Here is a 15,377-nt window from a genome sequence, read left to right on the forward strand (position 1 = left end):
AACCGGCAGCACGCTGAACACAGGCACCGCCCGGCACGTGGCTCAGGGTCCCCGAGACGCCGGCCAGTAGCCGGGGCAGGTTGCAATGAAGGAAGTCCCCCCGCTGAGATGTACCGGTCCTTGCGTCCGAGGTGGGAGAGGGCGATGCCGCGGGAAAACGGCCAGCCTGGGTTCAGGGCCCTTTGGCCGGCACGACCGGGGCGCCAGTTCTTTCCGCCAACTCCTCACGTGCGAACGAGGGACTACATTTCCCAGGATGCAGCTCGGAGCTCCCCAGCCTTCCCAACGACCAATGACCGCTAGGGGCGTGGCCCCCTTTGGCTTGCGGGGCCCACAGCCCCTCCTCCTTCTGAGGCCCTGCGAGCGCCTCTTGATGCGTTGTCTCTACGGCCCCCAGCCCACCCCCACACCCCAACTCGCTCTAAGCATAACTCAGCCGTTGGGCGGGGTAGACCACAGAAGTGTGCGACACTTGAAGCGGCCAAGACAGGGGATGTTTAGGGCAGAAGGCCTGGCTACTCCGACTCAAGGCTGAGGGCTGGAGGTTTATTCGGAACAAGGAGCCTGTACAAGACACGTGTAGAGCAGAGGCTCTGGGTCCCAGCAGGCCCTCGCACCTGTCCAGCAGCTCCACCTCCCAAGCCCCTCACTGGACTGTGCGGACGGCACAGGCCGCACGGGGGAGCGGGGAGGGTACAGGCTCAGTCTCAGAGTGTTGAATGAGGCTCTACCTGGAATGACTGAAGTTGGCCCAGCAGCTGGGGCTGGTCTGTCTCCCCTCCTGGGAAGTTCCCCTTCCACTGCAGTACGGCTGCCAGGGTGAAAGCAGGGTTAGGGCCGGGGACCCCGTGCAGGCTTAGATGCAAGAGTTGGGGGCAAGTGGGCTTGAGAAATAGTAGACATTGGGGGAGGGGCCTAATTAGAATAGAAACTGCTGACCATCATGGCTTAGCTCCCAAAACGAAGTGGGTAACCATAGCAACCATAGAGCACCCAGAGGAAGTAGGTGGTCCGTCCCCCTCCCCGCCCCCCTCTTTAGCCTAAGAACCAAAGTGTCCCGTGAACTCCACAGCAGACAGGAGCCTCCAGAAGGCCTGGGGCTGGTGGGTAAAGCCAGCCTGGCTGGGCCCCTGGTGGACGCCCTGCCCTGCCCTGCCCGCCTCGGTGGCAGACAGGTGGGGAGTGAACCTCCTCTGGAGGGCAGGATGGTCAGAGGCCGGGCAGTTTCCCTTTAGGGACAGGTGCTTCCAGGAAGCTAGGTGGAGGACTGGGGGCCCCTGAGGCTTCTCTTGGCAGCCCCTTCCAGCAGAGGGGTGCTCCCTAGGCTGTAGTCCTGACCTTCAGGTAAAGATGGAACTGAACCTGGCTGACCCCGCTCCCACTAGCATTCATCCAGGCTCCCAAACCAACTAGGTGGCCAGGGGTTGGGCCCATGGGGTCCAGAATAGAGGGTGGGGCCGCTGGCTCTGAGATGGGGAGGGGCTGGGGGCACAGTCCCCCGCGTCCGTGGGTGTTGCCAAGTCCCGGGTCCCAGGTTCAGCTGATGTAGACACGGTGGAAGTCGTGGGCACCAAAGGCTGCGTTGCACTTGGGGCACTTCCTCTGGCGGGCCTCGTAGCGGCCGCGCACGCACTCGAAGCAGAAGACGTGGAAGCACTTGGTGAGGACCGCGTCCTTCTTGCGGGTGTTACAGCAGGGGCAGGTCAACCGCGCCTGGGCCAGGCAAAGGCATCAGCTGGGGAACAACTCTGACAGCGCCCAGGCCCTCAGCGGACAGTGGGGGTGGGCCAGGCGAAGCCCCCCACGTGGCAGCTACATCCAATCCTCACCAGAATCCTCCCCCTTCCCCTCCCCCATGAGGAAACAAGCTCAGAACCACTGTCTCAAAACCAGAATAAAGCAGCTGGACTGACTCCAACCTGGGCAGTGACGGCTGTCCGGCGTGCCATCTCAAGGACAAGGGCGCAGCCTGGACTCCCCCGCTCTGGGGCACCCTCCCTGGCCCCATCCTGGCCTGCTTCTTTGCTGGACCTGCTCCCCCTCGCAGGTGAACGCGGCAGGGCCACTGGAAGTCTGCGATCTCCGCCCTCTCGGGCACGGCCCGGTGCGGCCCACAACCCCTGCCGCGTCTCCGGCCCGAGATCTGCCCCTGCCACCAGCAGGGTCTTTCCTGCCGCAGCTGCAGACAGCAGTCGCTTCAACTCCGCATCACCCAAGTCCACCCTGTGCCCTGCTTGGAATCCCAGCCCCGGCCACTGCCTCCGCACCCTCCCCAGCGGCACGTTTCCACCTCTCGGGGGGCCCCTGGCTGCCCGCTGCCACCTCCGCCTCTTCCAGGCCGCCTCAAAGGGCAGTCGGATCCCCGACGGGGCACCCCCCACTCCAGGGGCCTGCCCCTCTCCCTTTCACCCCTGCTCCAGCACCGCCCTCCCGCGGCTCAGTTCCTTCACCTTCACCCCCATCGGCTCCCTCAGTATCTCTCATCCCTCCCAGCCCACAGGCCTCCCTCCCTCCACCCATCACGTAAGATTTGAGGTTCCTAAGAAGAGGGGGCCCTCCTTGTGGCTCCCAGCTGACAGCCCGCACCCCTACGCTGCTCAGCATCCCTCGGCACTGCCCATCAGAGCCTGCTCCTCCCCAGTCCAATCAGGAAGCAGGAGTTTTCCTCAGTGTTCTCCTGCTCAGCCCACGCACTCCATACGTCCCTGTGTCCAAATGATCTGCCTCTAAAAGCCTCCTGAATGCAGCGCAAAAGCATTTCAAAAAGGTGGTGGAGGACAGGCAGTCAGTGGGGGAGAGGCCTGCAGCCCGCACTGGGCTCTGCGCTCTGCTCCTGGATCCCAGCAGCCTGCAATGCACACCCTGGCGGGCAGCAGTGATGGCTCAAGTCCTTGGGTGCGCGCCCCCCAAGGGGGAGGCCAGGCCTGTGTTTCGGCTTCTGTTCCAGCCAAGCCCCGGCTGCGGTGGCCTCTGGGAGGCAATCAGTGACAAGGAGCTCCCCTGCTCTGTCTGCTTTTCATTGAAATAACAATTGTAATTCTTTTTTTAGTTTGTGGCAAAATGGATTAAAAGACAAGTTTATTTTAGAGAGAATTATTGAAATCCATGCAGTTTCTTCCTATGTACTTTCTTTTAAATGGAAAATGGATTTCAAAAATTTTTGCACCAAAATTTCTTTTAACTCCACTTTCCATTACCTTTTTCTTTTAAATTTATTTATTTAAAAGTCAGTTACAACCACTGGTCCACTTCCCAAGATGGCTGCAACAGCCAGGGCTGAGCCAGGCCAAAGCCAGGAGCTTCATCTGGGTCTCCCAATGGGTGCAGGGCCCCAAGCACTTGGGCCATCTTCTGCAGCTTTTCCCAGGCCACAGCAGAGAGCTGGATCGCAAGTGGAGCAGCCGGAATGAACTGGTGCCCACATGGGATGCAGCACTGCCGAGGGCGGGCGGCTTTACCTGCTAAGGCCACAGCACGGGCCCCTCTCCTCATCTCAGTACTTAAGCTGACTCTCAGGTTTCGCTCCAATGACTGCAGACGCCCAACACTTACCCTGCCTCAGCCTTCACCTGCCCCAGCCCCAGCCCACTCCACTCCAACTCCTGCTTAAAATCCGACGTCTCCACACTCAGCTGCTTGAGCGGGCTCGCCACACCTGCAGGTTCTGCAGCTCTGCGGCCCCCACACGCTCGCCTCCAGCCGCGAGCCGCGAGCCCAGCCCTGCTGTCCAGCACCTCCTCCCAACCTGCCCTCCCCCACCCCACGCCCTGCACCTGCCTTTCCCTCTGCCTGAGCCCTCTCATGCCCACTCCTCAGCGCCAACCTTGATCCACTCTGCAGGCCGCCTTGGGTGACACCCCTACCCGGGAGCCCGAGTTCCCCAGAGGCCATCGATGGCATCAGTCCTCCCCGAGAGCACAGAGGTACCGAGGGGTTACCCGTCAGTTTCAGCCCTGCCGGCCTGCACCTGGCCAGGCCCGTGAGCCATGGCCAACGCTCAGCCGGCTCTCCGGTCACCTTCCCAGGTGCTGCTGCCCCGCCTCAATCCCAAGGGCCCCTCTCATCAGCCTCTCATCTGCAACTGCTGGGTTGGCGGGCACGACTCAGCCCCGCGGCCCCACCTTGTACTCCTTGATCTCCTCCTGCAGGATCTCGTCGGCGTCCGCGTAAACCTCCACCTTCCGCTGCTTCTCCAGCTTGCGCCGCAGCCGGGAGATGTCCTCCTGGGGCAGGAGAGGGGCCGGGCTCAGTGCAGGAGTCCTCGGGCCTGCAGGTGCCCACACCCACACCCACGCCCACGCCCTCCCGGACACACGCACCTGAGCCCTCTTGAGGTTGAAGCTCTCCTTCTCGCGGGCAGCCCGGCTCTCCGCCAGGCAGGGCTGGATCTCCCGCAGCCGAGTCTGCACGTGCTCCAGCTGTACCTTCAGGTCCTCGGCCAGCTGGGCCGCTTCCACAGCCTGAGGTGGGCGGGACAAGGAGGGGCACGTGGAGCCGCCGTCCACCCGAGCCTGCGTCGGACGTCCCAGCGCCGTCTATGCCGGAGCCGGTCCTGCCTTCCTGATCCTCTGGCCCTCGCCTCCTACGCTCTGATCCGCAGCTCCTGCCAGCATGGCGATCTCGCTCTTCTCTCTGCTCCCCTCAACACACACACACGGCACTCCCGCAGGTCTCTGCTCCAGTGGCACGTCCCGACAAACCCAGATTTCCCTTGCCCCACACCCGAGTTTCCTTCTTAAGACCAACTGTGACCTGCCGCACCGTTATTTATCTGTGGGATTACTGCCCTCAAGACGCGGTTCCAGGCCTGCCTGGAAGGCAGAGACCCTCTTGTGCCCACCGCTTTCACAGGGACCAGCCCAAGGCCTGCACATCACAGGGACGTAAGAAATACTGCAATACTGCTTACGTGAATGGATTCACTGGAGAAGAATACAACAGACAGGAAGAGGAAGATTTAAACCAGTATTACTCTAAAGACATGAGCACGGACTAGATCTTTTGTATGTTGCAGCCAACCCATGAGTGCTCAGGACGTGGGCTCTGGAGCCATGGGGACCTGGGCCTCCTGGCTTCACTTTCTTTTTTTTGAGCAAGTCTGCTGACCCCTCTACACCTGTCTGTCCGATTCGGAAACGTGGACAGCACCACGCACATCTTGGTAGGATTCTTAGGCTGAGACTAGCACGTGACCAGCGGGTCAGGCGGGGCAGGCTCGGCATCCAGGCGAGGCGAGGCAGCACAGGGCTCCCCGGGCCATTCCCGGCGGCTTCTCCGTACACACCCAGGGGAGGCTGGGAGCCGGCGGCCGGGGCCCAGCCTCACCTTGCGCTTGTTGAGCTCCAGGGCCTGGCTGCGCAGCGTCAGCTCCTTCTCCACGCCGCCGAGGCTGCCCTGCAGGGCCCGCTCCTTCTCCTCCAGCTTCTGCACGGTCAGCAGCTGCGCGTCCACCTGCGGACGGGGCAGGCCTCAGGGCGCGGAGCTCCAGCCTCCCCCGCTCCCCGGCTCGGGCGAGGGGCGGCCGTACCTGGGACTTGAGGCCCAGAACCTGCTCGCCCAGCTCGTCCTTCTCCTCCCGCAGCAGCTTGTGGATCTGGTTGGCCTTGATGCGCTCGGACATGAGCTTGAAGTTGGCATCGTCTTTCTCCCGCAGCTGCTGCAGCAGCCGCCCGTTCTGCTCCTGCATGTCCTCGAAGGCCTGACCCGTCACATCCATCTCGGACAGCAGTGCCTCCTCCTCCTGCAGTGTGGGCCGGGGACGAGACGGGACATGGCAGATGGACACGGGGGGAACCACAGGAAACCGTGGCCAAGGAATACAGCGTGAACAGAGGCCAGCGAGGGGCCACCTGTGCAGGGGCTGAGGGAGCCCCAGCACTCATTAGCCGGGGGAGCGCCACGGTCGCACCTGCTTGGTGGCGCCCAACTTGCGCTGCAGGTGCTCGATCTGCTCCTCTGCCTGCCGGATGCGGCGCAGGGCGTCCTCGTCCGCCATCTTCTTGCTCTCCCTCCGATCCCGCTCCTCCAGTTCCCGGATGCGGCTCCTGAGCTCATCGACCTGCGGCCATGATGATGAGGGAGCTCTGGGTGCCGCTTCCCGCTGCCGCAGCGCCCAGGGACAGGCCGGCCTCTCCGCGCACCCCCAGGCCCCACCTGCCCTCACCTCAGCCTTGGCCTTGCGTTCGGCGGCCATGAGCTGCACCTTGTCCCGCTGCTCCTTGGGCGCGGACTTGTACATGTCCAGCAGCAGCTTCATCTCCTTCTGGCTCTCCTGGGCCTTCCTGGGGGAGACACGGGAGGGCCCGGTGGGCGGGGCTGGCGGCCACGCAGCAGGGGCGGCGGCAGGAGGCAGGGGGAGGGCCTCACTTGAGCTCTGCCCGGAGACCCTTGAGTAGCTCCGACTCCTTCCTCTTGGCCTCCTCCACCTTGGCCTTCTCCCGGTCGGCTCTGGAGAGAGCTGAAGCTACAGGTGCGGGCCCCAGGCCGGGCCCTTCCCGTTCCCGAAGCTCCCGCTTGGGCCTGGTCTCGGGTTCTCGGCCCCGGGAGGAGGGGCCCTGTGCCCCGGGAGTTAGGGCCTGGGCATCGTCTTCAGGGGAAATCAGCTCCTCTTTCTTCAAGGAGGTAGCAGTGGTGGCACCGGGCGCCGAAGCCATCTCCTTCCTGCTGTTGGGGGTAGCGACAGGGCCTGGCCCACCCTCTTCTTTCCCTGGGGCCGGGGCACTGAGGCCAGAGTCCTCTGGGTGGCCCAGGCTGGAAATGGAGTGGGCAGAGCCACTGGCCTGAGCCCGGAGCTGCAAGGATAGAGGGGAACAGGGATGAGGCGAGACCGGGCTCGGCGAGGTCTAGCCAAGGCTTCCCGCAGGCAGCCCCGCTCACCTTGCCAATCTCAGCCTGCACTTCTCGAAGCTTCCGCTTGTATCGCTGGGCGTCACCCTTGAGCTGGTGGTTGTGGTTCTGCAGACTGCTAATCAGGTGGCGCATCTCCCGGTTGATAGGGCCTGGAGGAGGGTCAGGGTCAAGAGTGTCAGGCTGGTCCCGGGTCGGGATCCCAACCCCCCAGTGGGGGAGGAGGCGGAGCCAGAGCCACCAGGGCCACTGTGCAAGGGGCGGGGTGGGTTACACAGCACATGACCTCACCAAAGGAAACCCACCCAGGAGTAACCCGGCACTGCAGACCTGTTACCTTTGCTAATGGAGGTTTTTAAATAGCTCCAAACTTCCTTCGATGCAATTGCTAACCACACAATTCACAGAAGGCAGCGGCTGCCCTTTCAGCACGAGGGGCCCTGCGTCAGTTACACTGCCCAGGCCTCTTCCGGGCAACGCACCTCCTCCTGGCATCTCCTGAGAGAACCTTCCTCCCTCCTCGCTGGCGTGTTCTCCCTGGCTAACACCCACCCTCTGGCTGTCTTCCCCTGCGACAACAGCGTGCCACAACAGACGTGGGGAACTGTTCTGCTCACTAGCGCAACCCAAGGCCTAGACAGGGCCTGGCTCGTGGGTGGCATTCAGCAACCGTTATAAAATGAGCATCTGACAGAAGACGCCAGAAGCCAGGGCGGCACAGACAGGACTGACAGCACCTGTCGCGGATACACGTGCTATGGCAGCCACTTCCGCTGGCTGTGGCCAGGCGGTGCCGGCCCCGCTCTGCAGAGGAGGCTGGGGCTCTGTGATGGACATCTGGGTAACAGCAGCCCTGCCCCAGGAGGCCCCGCTCCGCCCCGTGTGCACCACCGACCTGCCTGCTCGTTGGCCGCCAGGTTCTGCTCAAACTCGATGCGCAGCATCTCGTACTCCTTGCGCACCTGGGCCAGCGTGTCCTCCAGCTGGATGACCTCCGTGCGCAGCTTCTTCTGCAGCCCCAGCTCGTCGCTCTGTGCGGGGTGAAGGCATTAGGACCCATACGACCCCTGGGCAGGCACAGGGGAACCCCCGAGTCCTAGTAGCGCAGCCCCCAGGCCTGTTCCAGGGCCCCACCTCCATGTGCTCAATGTGCCTCAGGTGGGAGTTCTTGGTGGCCAGCAGCAGCCCCCGGGCCTCGTCCAGCTGCGTCTTCACTTGCAGAGACTCGTTGTACAGCAGCGAGAACTGGGCCTGCAGCAGCCGGTACTCCCCTGTCTCCCGCACCACCTCCTCTGGGAGGCTCCGCAGGGCCACCTGGGTGCACGGAGGCCCAAAGCAGGGCTCAGTACAAGGACTCTGCAGGCCCAGGCCCACCCTCAGCCCCCGCCCTACCCCAGTTCACCTTGAGGCGCTCATTGGTCCGCACAGCCCCCTGAAGTTCCGCCTGCAGCTTCTCCAGCTCCGCCATGCGGCTGTTGGCCAACTCCTGGTTCTCCTCCAACTCTGCGTTTAGCATCTCAAACTAAGGGGCGAGAGGGGCACGGCGGGCAGGGCCGAGTCAGGCAGCAGGCTCCACTCACATCACACCCACGCCCCACCCGAGCGGCAGGGACAGATTCTGAGGCCCCACACTGGGGACCTGCCTAGGGGCGCCCAAGGCAAGGCAGAACACTCAACATCTCAGGGGAGCACGGAACACTGTCCGCTAAGGCGCTTAACCGATAGGAAGACAGGGAGGCATTCCCGAAATGCAGGAGCGCTAGCATGGACTCCCCCTGCTGTCTTTCCTGGGCTTTTTCCTCGTGGGGCTTATTTCTTTACCCAAACAGAACCTTCACTCTTATTCTCTGCAATGTGCCTGGGTCCCCAGTACGCAGTGTTCGGGAACCATCCCCTGACGACTGACAGAGTGGCAGGAGTGGCGGGGCAAGGCCTCGGGGAGCGAGGCTTCTCCTCCCTGCTGCAGGGACTTCCGGGAGGCCGGCAGGGCCAGCGCGGCTCACCTTTTGCATGCTGAGCGTGATCTGGCCCCCCTGGAAACCTGACGAGCTCCCAGACACGTAGTAGCCGGAGTTGAGCTGCGACGGGCACAGAGATGACCGGCGTGAATGCAGAACCCAGGGCCCCCGGTGCCCAGCCGCGGCGCCGACGGCTCAGCAGCCCGGCTACCTGCTCCAAGGCCTCCGCCAGGTGCTTATTGAGCTTCTGCTCTCGCTTGCGCAGCTTCTCGATGTCCCACTGCAGGTCCTCCACCGTCGTCTCCATCTCCAGCACCTTGGTCTCTGCCGACGTCACTTTATCCTGGAGCTCGGAGTACTGGGGGGTGTGGGAGGAGGCAGATGGGTGGCCCCGCCCCCCACCCTTACCGGAACCCAGCCACGCTTGTCATCCCAACCAAGAGCCCAGCTCCAACACCCACCTCCAGCGAGATGCGGTGGTGCTTCTCCTGCAGCTGCGTGGCCAAGTCCTGCAGCCTCCGGTTCTCCCGGCCTAGCTCCCGGGTGCGAGCCCGAGCCACTTCACTGGGGGGCTCACTGTCCCCTGGGAAAGCAGGGCCCCGGTAAAAGCCAAGCCCAGCGCAAGGGGGCAAAGCACTAACGCATCTGGAGCCTCCCATGTGCCCAGCATGATCCACCAGCTGTCTTGCCAACTTCCTACGACAGAGTCTTTATGCCCGCTCACCAGAGGAAGAAACCAGCTCAGAAAGGGCAGTCATTTGCCCAGAACACCCAGGCTAGGGCGACAAAACTAAGGCTGGGAGGAGCCTGTCAACCTGCCGAGCGCGGACATTTGCAGCTGCGCTGTGTGGATCAGCCAACGTCCACTGAGATTTGGACAAGGACTCAGAGAGGTCTCCAGCTGAAAGGGGGCTGCCAACCACCACCCTCTCCTCCAGCCCAGCTCTTGAGGGTTTAACTGCAAGAATCAAACTGAAACCCCCACCGGCAACCTAACCCTTTTTCCTGAAAACACGGCTGATCTGTTCCTTGTGGACTTCTGGCGGCCCATGGGCTGGGGGCGTGGGGTCGCATAGAGATACAGGTGGGGAGGGACAGCTGTGGGGTGGGCCACGGCAAACCAACCTCGGCCATACACCCGCTGACACAGTTCCTCCACTCGGCGCTGCAGACGGTCTGAGGCCTCCACCACCCGCGACACGGCTGCCTTGGAGAACTCCATCCGGCCCTGCAGCTGCAGCTCCACCTCCTCACTGCTGCTGGCACCCAAGGCCACCACAAAAGCCAAGGCCGGCTCGCTGAGAGGGGGCCGCAGCTGCACCGGCAAGGGCTCTGGGAGGGAGGGACAGACCCTTAGGAGGGTCATGGTCACGGTCACGGACATCCCCGCTAACTGCTGCCAAGTTCCAGACTGAGTTCTTCAACACTCCTCTGGCCCCTGGACGTAACCTACAGTGCACGGCCGTGCCACCTCGCAAGCGAGACAACACAAGTTCAGGGAGGCCGGGCCACGTCCACAAGAGCTGTCACATCTGTCCCTTAGGGGGACCTTTGCAATCTAGACACACACACGCACACACACATTCACACACACATGCATGCACTGTCCCTTTCAGGGGCCTCCATACTTTTTCCTTACTGTAACTTATGACCACTTCTTCCCTGTTTGATTTCTCCACGTCTGGAACAATGCTAAGCACACAGCCAACACATAAGACTTTCAAATTCACGGGTGGCAGAACATAAAAATAAACTTGCTGCGAACCAAGCGAGTCAGATGCCAAAGCCGTTTGCTGCCCACGGGGCAGCGGGAGGTGAAGACACTCAGCGGCCCCGTACCAGAGCCCCCTCCTCTTTAGATCTCTTCCCAGAACGGCAGTACCCCGGATTCCAGGGCTCTGGCCCTACCCCTCAGCTCCGACGTCCCTGGCTCTGGGAGAGGGGTCCCATCGCGCGGCGGCCCCTCCTGCGTCCCAAGCGCCTCCGCTCCTGCAGACAGCTCGCCCTGGCTCTCGTGACAGCGCAGAAGGGCTTCCACAGTCTCGTCCAGCTGAAGGGAGAAAGCACCCACAAGTTAGGGCTCCCTCGCTGCGGCCGGCCACTGGGCTCCTTTCCCGGCCGGCAACGGGACAGCGGCGGCTGGAGCATGGCCGCGTCTCAGAGGGCGGAAAAGGCTATGGACCTGGGCCCAGTAGCGGTTGACGATGAGGAGGGTGGCATCGTCCGTGGCCTGGCGCTTCTCCAGCTTCTCGATCCGCTCGCGGAGCTCGTCCTCGCAGGCCTGCCTCTGTTCCAAACGCTCCGCCAGTTTCTTGTTCTTGAACTGAAGAACTTTCAAGTCCATCTCCTCCTACCAACACACAACACGGGGGCTTGACCACCCGGAAACGGATCGCACACAGGAGAGGAACCGGGAGGGGGGCGGGGACGGCCATACTGCTTAACGGGATTCAGAGCGACTCAAGGCGCCCACAGGGGGAAATGCCTACTCCTGCCGCCGTCCCGTTCCGACTCAGAGGCCAGCGCCCTCTGGCAACCCATTTCCTATCTGCGAGGGGCAGACGGGGCACCGTGTCCTCGGTTTCCACGTGGACCTGGCTTCGCGCGGGGAGCTGGGAGCACGAGCTCGGGCGGTTTGGGCGAAGCACAAGAGGCAGCAGTGTGGCAGCTCTGAGGGCGGTGGCAGGAGCCCACGAACCGTGGAGGAGATGCCCCCGAGCCGAATGGGCTCGATGAGAGTGGTGGTGGTCTTCTCCTCGCGGCTCAGCTTCTTCTCCGGGGGCCCCGAGCCCCCGTCGCCGGCGGCGCGTTTGTTGCCGGGCCCGGACATGGCCGCGGCGGGGACGGGGAGCGGCGCAGGGTCCCCCGAGGGGCGTCAGGCGGGCGGAGGCGGCACTTCCCCTGCAGAAGGCAGAGCAGAGGCGTGGGAGCGGCCGGCGCGCCACAGCCCGGAGCGGCCCCCGCGCAGATACCCTGCTCGGATCCCGCCCCCGCCGGCCCCGACACCCTTACCGACGGCAGGCTCAGCCTAGCGCCGCCATCTTGGATCCCACCGGACGTCACCGGCCTCCCCGCCGCAGCGCGCAGGCGCCAGAGCCGCGCCGGATGTGGCGAACCTCCTCTATTTCCTGTTTCTATGGGTCGTGCCTCTCGCGTGGTTGGGTTCCTTTCGGAACGCCCTCTCTTTCTCCCCGCGATTAGCCAGTAGACAGTTTCCATGGTAACTGACACCGCACTCACTTTCCAGCCCTCAGGACAATCCTGCTGGTCCCAACTTTGGCGAGACGGCACCCATGTGGGCGCTTGCAACTTATTACACATGCGCACGCCCCCTCGCTGGTTGGCGTGTGCGTGCATTTTCTACGTTATGTCTTCTTCCACAGGGCCCCTTAGCAACGGTCACCGTGGAGGCGGAAGGAGCCGCCCTCTCCGGCGGATTGGCTGCATCCAGCGTCTCTCCGGTGTAGATTGGCTGAAGCGTCGCTAGGGGGCCGGGCCTTGGCGAGAGCTGCTGGAGACCCAGACCGCCGGCGGCGCGAGGGAGCAACGGCATCGGTCAGCCAGACGTCCAGCCGACCCCAGCCGGAGCTTGAACAGAAGGATCTCAGCCCCGGGGGTGGATCCGGTGCAGATGGAAATGGGTGTGCCGACCGAGTCGGTCGCGGCGGCCGACGAAGATCCCGCAGCCAACTTGTTCCCGGTGAGGGCGAGACGCAGTGGTCCGCTCGTGAATGCTCACAGAAGGGCCCTCCGACGGGGCGCCACCTGTTCTAGACTTTCCCGGGCTGCCTTGGTGAAAAGCGGTGGGGGACTTGTGCCCCCGATTGTGAATGTGTTCATGGATAACGTTATCCACGAAGTCCAGCCCCGACCGCGTTGCCTGGACGCGGACCTGGAAATGAGGCGGCCAGTTAGAGCGCGTTCGGGCCCGCTGGGCGCTGGCCACCGACCAGGGTTTAGGGACCGCAGACAGCACAGCTCTCCCCTCCCAAGCTGCTTTCTCTCCGCAGCCGCCGCTGCCCCAGCCCCGGATCTGCATGTGGTGAGTGCGAACTGCTTGGGGGGTGGGGATTCCGGTGCCTCCTCCCAGCAGCCCCACCCAGCAACTGCGCCGTTCCCATTGCACGGAGGAGAAGGCTGAGGCCAGAGATGCCACGACTCGGTGACGGGCACACAGCCTTGTAACCTCCCAGCTGCAAAGAGGCACCAAGGACCGAGGCTATGGATAGAATATCGCAGCTGCCACGGGGACAGTGGGGCCTGCACTGACCTAGGTCATCTGTGGCTGAACACAGGTTTCCTAACCCCAGGCCACAGAGGGAAGTGACTTGCTCAAGGTGCACGTTAGTGACAGAGCCAAACCTCAACCTCAGGCCTCCTGCCAGACAACCTGACGCTCTGACAGGAGGCATCAGTACTCCGTCCCCTCTTCCCCGTGACAGGAAGTACCTGGACATCCACTCCATGCAGCAGCTGGAGAAGACAGCGAGCACGGAAGAGATGAGGCAGTACGGGCCAGGCCGGGCGGGGGCGGGGCGGCGGCTGGGAGGACGTGAGGAAACGCTGGCTCCCGCCGTCCTCAACTCCCCACCCAGGCTGCTGGCTGAGCTGCTGGGGCTAAGCCAGCCTTCGCAGAGCCTGCGGGATGCCATCGTCCTCGATCTCTTCCACCACGCACTCATCTTCTGCCGCCAGCAGGGCTTCTCGCTAGAGCAGACGTCCACGGTGTGTGCCCTGCTCCAGGATCTGCACAAGGCCTGCACTGGTGAGAGGCAGCGGCTGGGCTGCCACAAGTGACCACAGCGGGGCACTGCCACCTAGCATCTTTGTTCTGCCATTACTACTGTTAGCCCTTACAGCTACTCCTTCATCAGGGACCGAAGGATTCAGCCGAAAATCCTGATTGCACTGGGACTGTCCCAAGAAATAACATATGCAGATGTACTCGGAGTGCCGCCTCCCCGCCCCTCCTTTTATTCCCACCCTCTCTCCAGACTATTGAGCAATCGCTGCAGTTGATCTATTTCTGGCTTCACTGTCCATCGCTTCCACTAGAATGGAAGCTGCTGGAGGCAGGCCCTCGTCTGTGTTGTACGGCGCCCCAACAGTGCACGGCGACCAGGGCGCTTGCTGGCCGAGCCCCGCCCCCTCGGAGGCTGCTTGCTCACTCAGCAGCGGCTGAGGGAAATGACGCTGCCTCTCACTGCTGCTCTCGGTCTCCCCACCAGCAACCCCCCTGGGCAACGTGGAGGAATGCTACCGCTACTTCAGCAGTCTCCTCTTCTGCCATGGCATCAGGGTCAGTGCCTTGGGACGGAACCTGCAGCTCCCCGCCCACCGCCACGGGGTCGAGCCCTGGAGGCCACCGTGGGCTCTGGGAGGGGGCAGTGCTCTAACCTGCAGCCTCCCCACAGCGGCCCCCCTTCAGCATCGACCTCTTTAAGGAGGAGCAGCTGCTGGCCGTGGCGGACTACGTGGTCAACACGTACTTCCGCCACTTCAAGCTCTACAAATATGCCTTTACACCCCAGGTACCGGCCATGGGCTGTGCGAAGCCACCCTGCTCTCCCCAGCCCGGCCTCACAGCCTCCTCTTCCCGTCTCTGCCCAGGTGCGGCTGGATCTATCTTTGACCTACATAGGGCTACAGCCACCCAAGCTCTGGGCAGAGCGTAAGTTGGGTACCCGAGAGGGCCAGGGCGGGGCCAGGGCAGGGCCGAGCGAGGCTCTTCTTGCTTTTGTCTGGCAGAGAAAGAGAGTGAGGAGGCAGAGGAGCAGGCAGCCATCCCGCAGGAGGAGGAGCTGGAGACAGAGGCCCAGCCAGAGCAAGAGCCCAGTGAGGACCTGGGGGGGGTTGGGGTGTTGTGTGGCTGCGCACCGGTGTGAGACATCAGGATTTCAGGCTGTGCTGCCAGTCGGGTCTTTGCCCCAGATGGCTCTTTACGCAACAGCGCTGGCACGTTTGGCAGTTCTGTACGCCAGGATGCCGCGTCTTGGGTCTTTTCTGTCCAATTCATTTAATCCACCTCTTCAAGCTGTGGACCTAATGACAGCTGCCACTTGTGTCCACACATTCCACGCGGGAAGGTGAAATAACACAGCTACTGAGCGGCGATCAGAATTTCAGTGCCGCGAGTCCAGCTTGGCCACTCGGCCCCAGTGTCTCTCAGAGGGGCTGGCTGGCATTTCCTGCCTGCCAGCTGCAGCGCCATCTTCGTGGGCCCCTGGGGGGTGGGGGTGGAGTTTGCCCCCACTGGGGAGGCTCCCCCACACCCACACAGCATGGCTCCTGACCTGCCCCCCTCTTGCCAACCCTGCAGGCCAGGCCTCCGTCCTCCGCACCTACATTAAGACCCAGCTGAGCAGGGAGCTGGGGCAGCTCCAACAGCTGGTGGAAGAGCGGCTCAAGGCCAGCGAGGACAGGCTCAACAGCAAGCTGACCATGCTGGAACGGCCCTTCCAGCCGCCTCCCGGCAAAGGCAAAAATAAAACTAAGTGAGCTCCCAGCTTTTTTGATTCCCGCAATAAAGGCCAGAGCAGCCCCGTGCCTTGCCCATCCCTCCTGAGCGCCTTC

General features: G+C 63.0%; 2 protein-coding genes across 14 annotated transcripts; one reads left to right on the forward strand and one right to left on the reverse strand.

Moving 5' to 3' along the window:
• Positions 1 to 525: 525 nt before the first annotated feature.
• On the reverse strand, positions 526 to 11,955 carry RNF40 (ring finger protein 40). Its single transcript, XM_017337752.4, has 20 exons — positions 11,817 to 11,955; positions 11,503 to 11,705; positions 10,987 to 11,154; positions 10,713 to 10,854; positions 9,930 to 10,136; positions 9,266 to 9,387; positions 9,016 to 9,162; positions 8,850 to 8,924; positions 8,249 to 8,368; positions 7,981 to 8,160; positions 7,742 to 7,877; positions 6,877 to 6,998; positions 6,367 to 6,791; positions 6,164 to 6,281; positions 5,909 to 6,058; positions 5,528 to 5,740; positions 5,326 to 5,451; positions 4,320 to 4,460; positions 4,122 to 4,223; positions 526 to 1,713 (listed from the first exon to the last, which is right to left on the reverse strand). The coding sequence occupies exons 2-20, from the start codon at positions 11,632 to 11,634 to the stop codon at positions 1,537 to 1,539; spliced, it is 3,003 nt and encodes a 1,000-aa protein (XP_017193241.1). The 5' UTR covers positions 11,635 to 11,705; positions 11,817 to 11,955; the 3' UTR covers positions 526 to 1,536.
• On the forward strand, positions 11,914 to 15,362 carry CFAP119 (cilia and flagella associated protein 119). 13 transcript variants are annotated; one of them, XM_089321169.1, is made up of 10 exons: positions 11,914 to 12,024; positions 12,188 to 12,504; positions 12,815 to 12,846; positions 13,115 to 13,312; positions 13,400 to 13,569; positions 14,033 to 14,103; positions 14,219 to 14,335; positions 14,415 to 14,475; positions 14,553 to 14,639; positions 15,124 to 15,362. In XM_089321169.1, the coding sequence occupies exons 2-10, from the start codon at positions 12,436 to 12,438 to the stop codon at positions 15,300 to 15,302; spliced, it is 984 nt and encodes a 327-aa protein (XP_089177295.1). In that variant the 5' UTR covers positions 11,914 to 12,024; positions 12,188 to 12,435; the 3' UTR covers positions 15,303 to 15,362. The 13 variants fall into 13 exon arrangements, 12 of the variants coding, with proteins under 12 accessions (XP_089177295.1, XP_069920967.2, XP_089177291.1 ...); XM_070064866.2 differs by having other exon boundaries at positions 13,247 to 13,312; XM_089321165.1 differs by having other exon boundaries at positions 13,115 to 13,569.
• Positions 15,363 to 15,377: the final 15 nt, after the last annotated feature.

The sequence above is a fragment of the Oryctolagus cuniculus genome, chromosome 19 (genome assembly GCF_051225735.1).
Source record: "Oryctolagus cuniculus isolate XC-2025 breed Fujian yellow rabbit chromosome 19, ASM5122573v1, whole genome shotgun sequence".
Taxonomy (NCBI): domain Eukaryota; kingdom Metazoa; phylum Chordata; class Mammalia; order Lagomorpha; family Leporidae; genus Oryctolagus; species Oryctolagus cuniculus.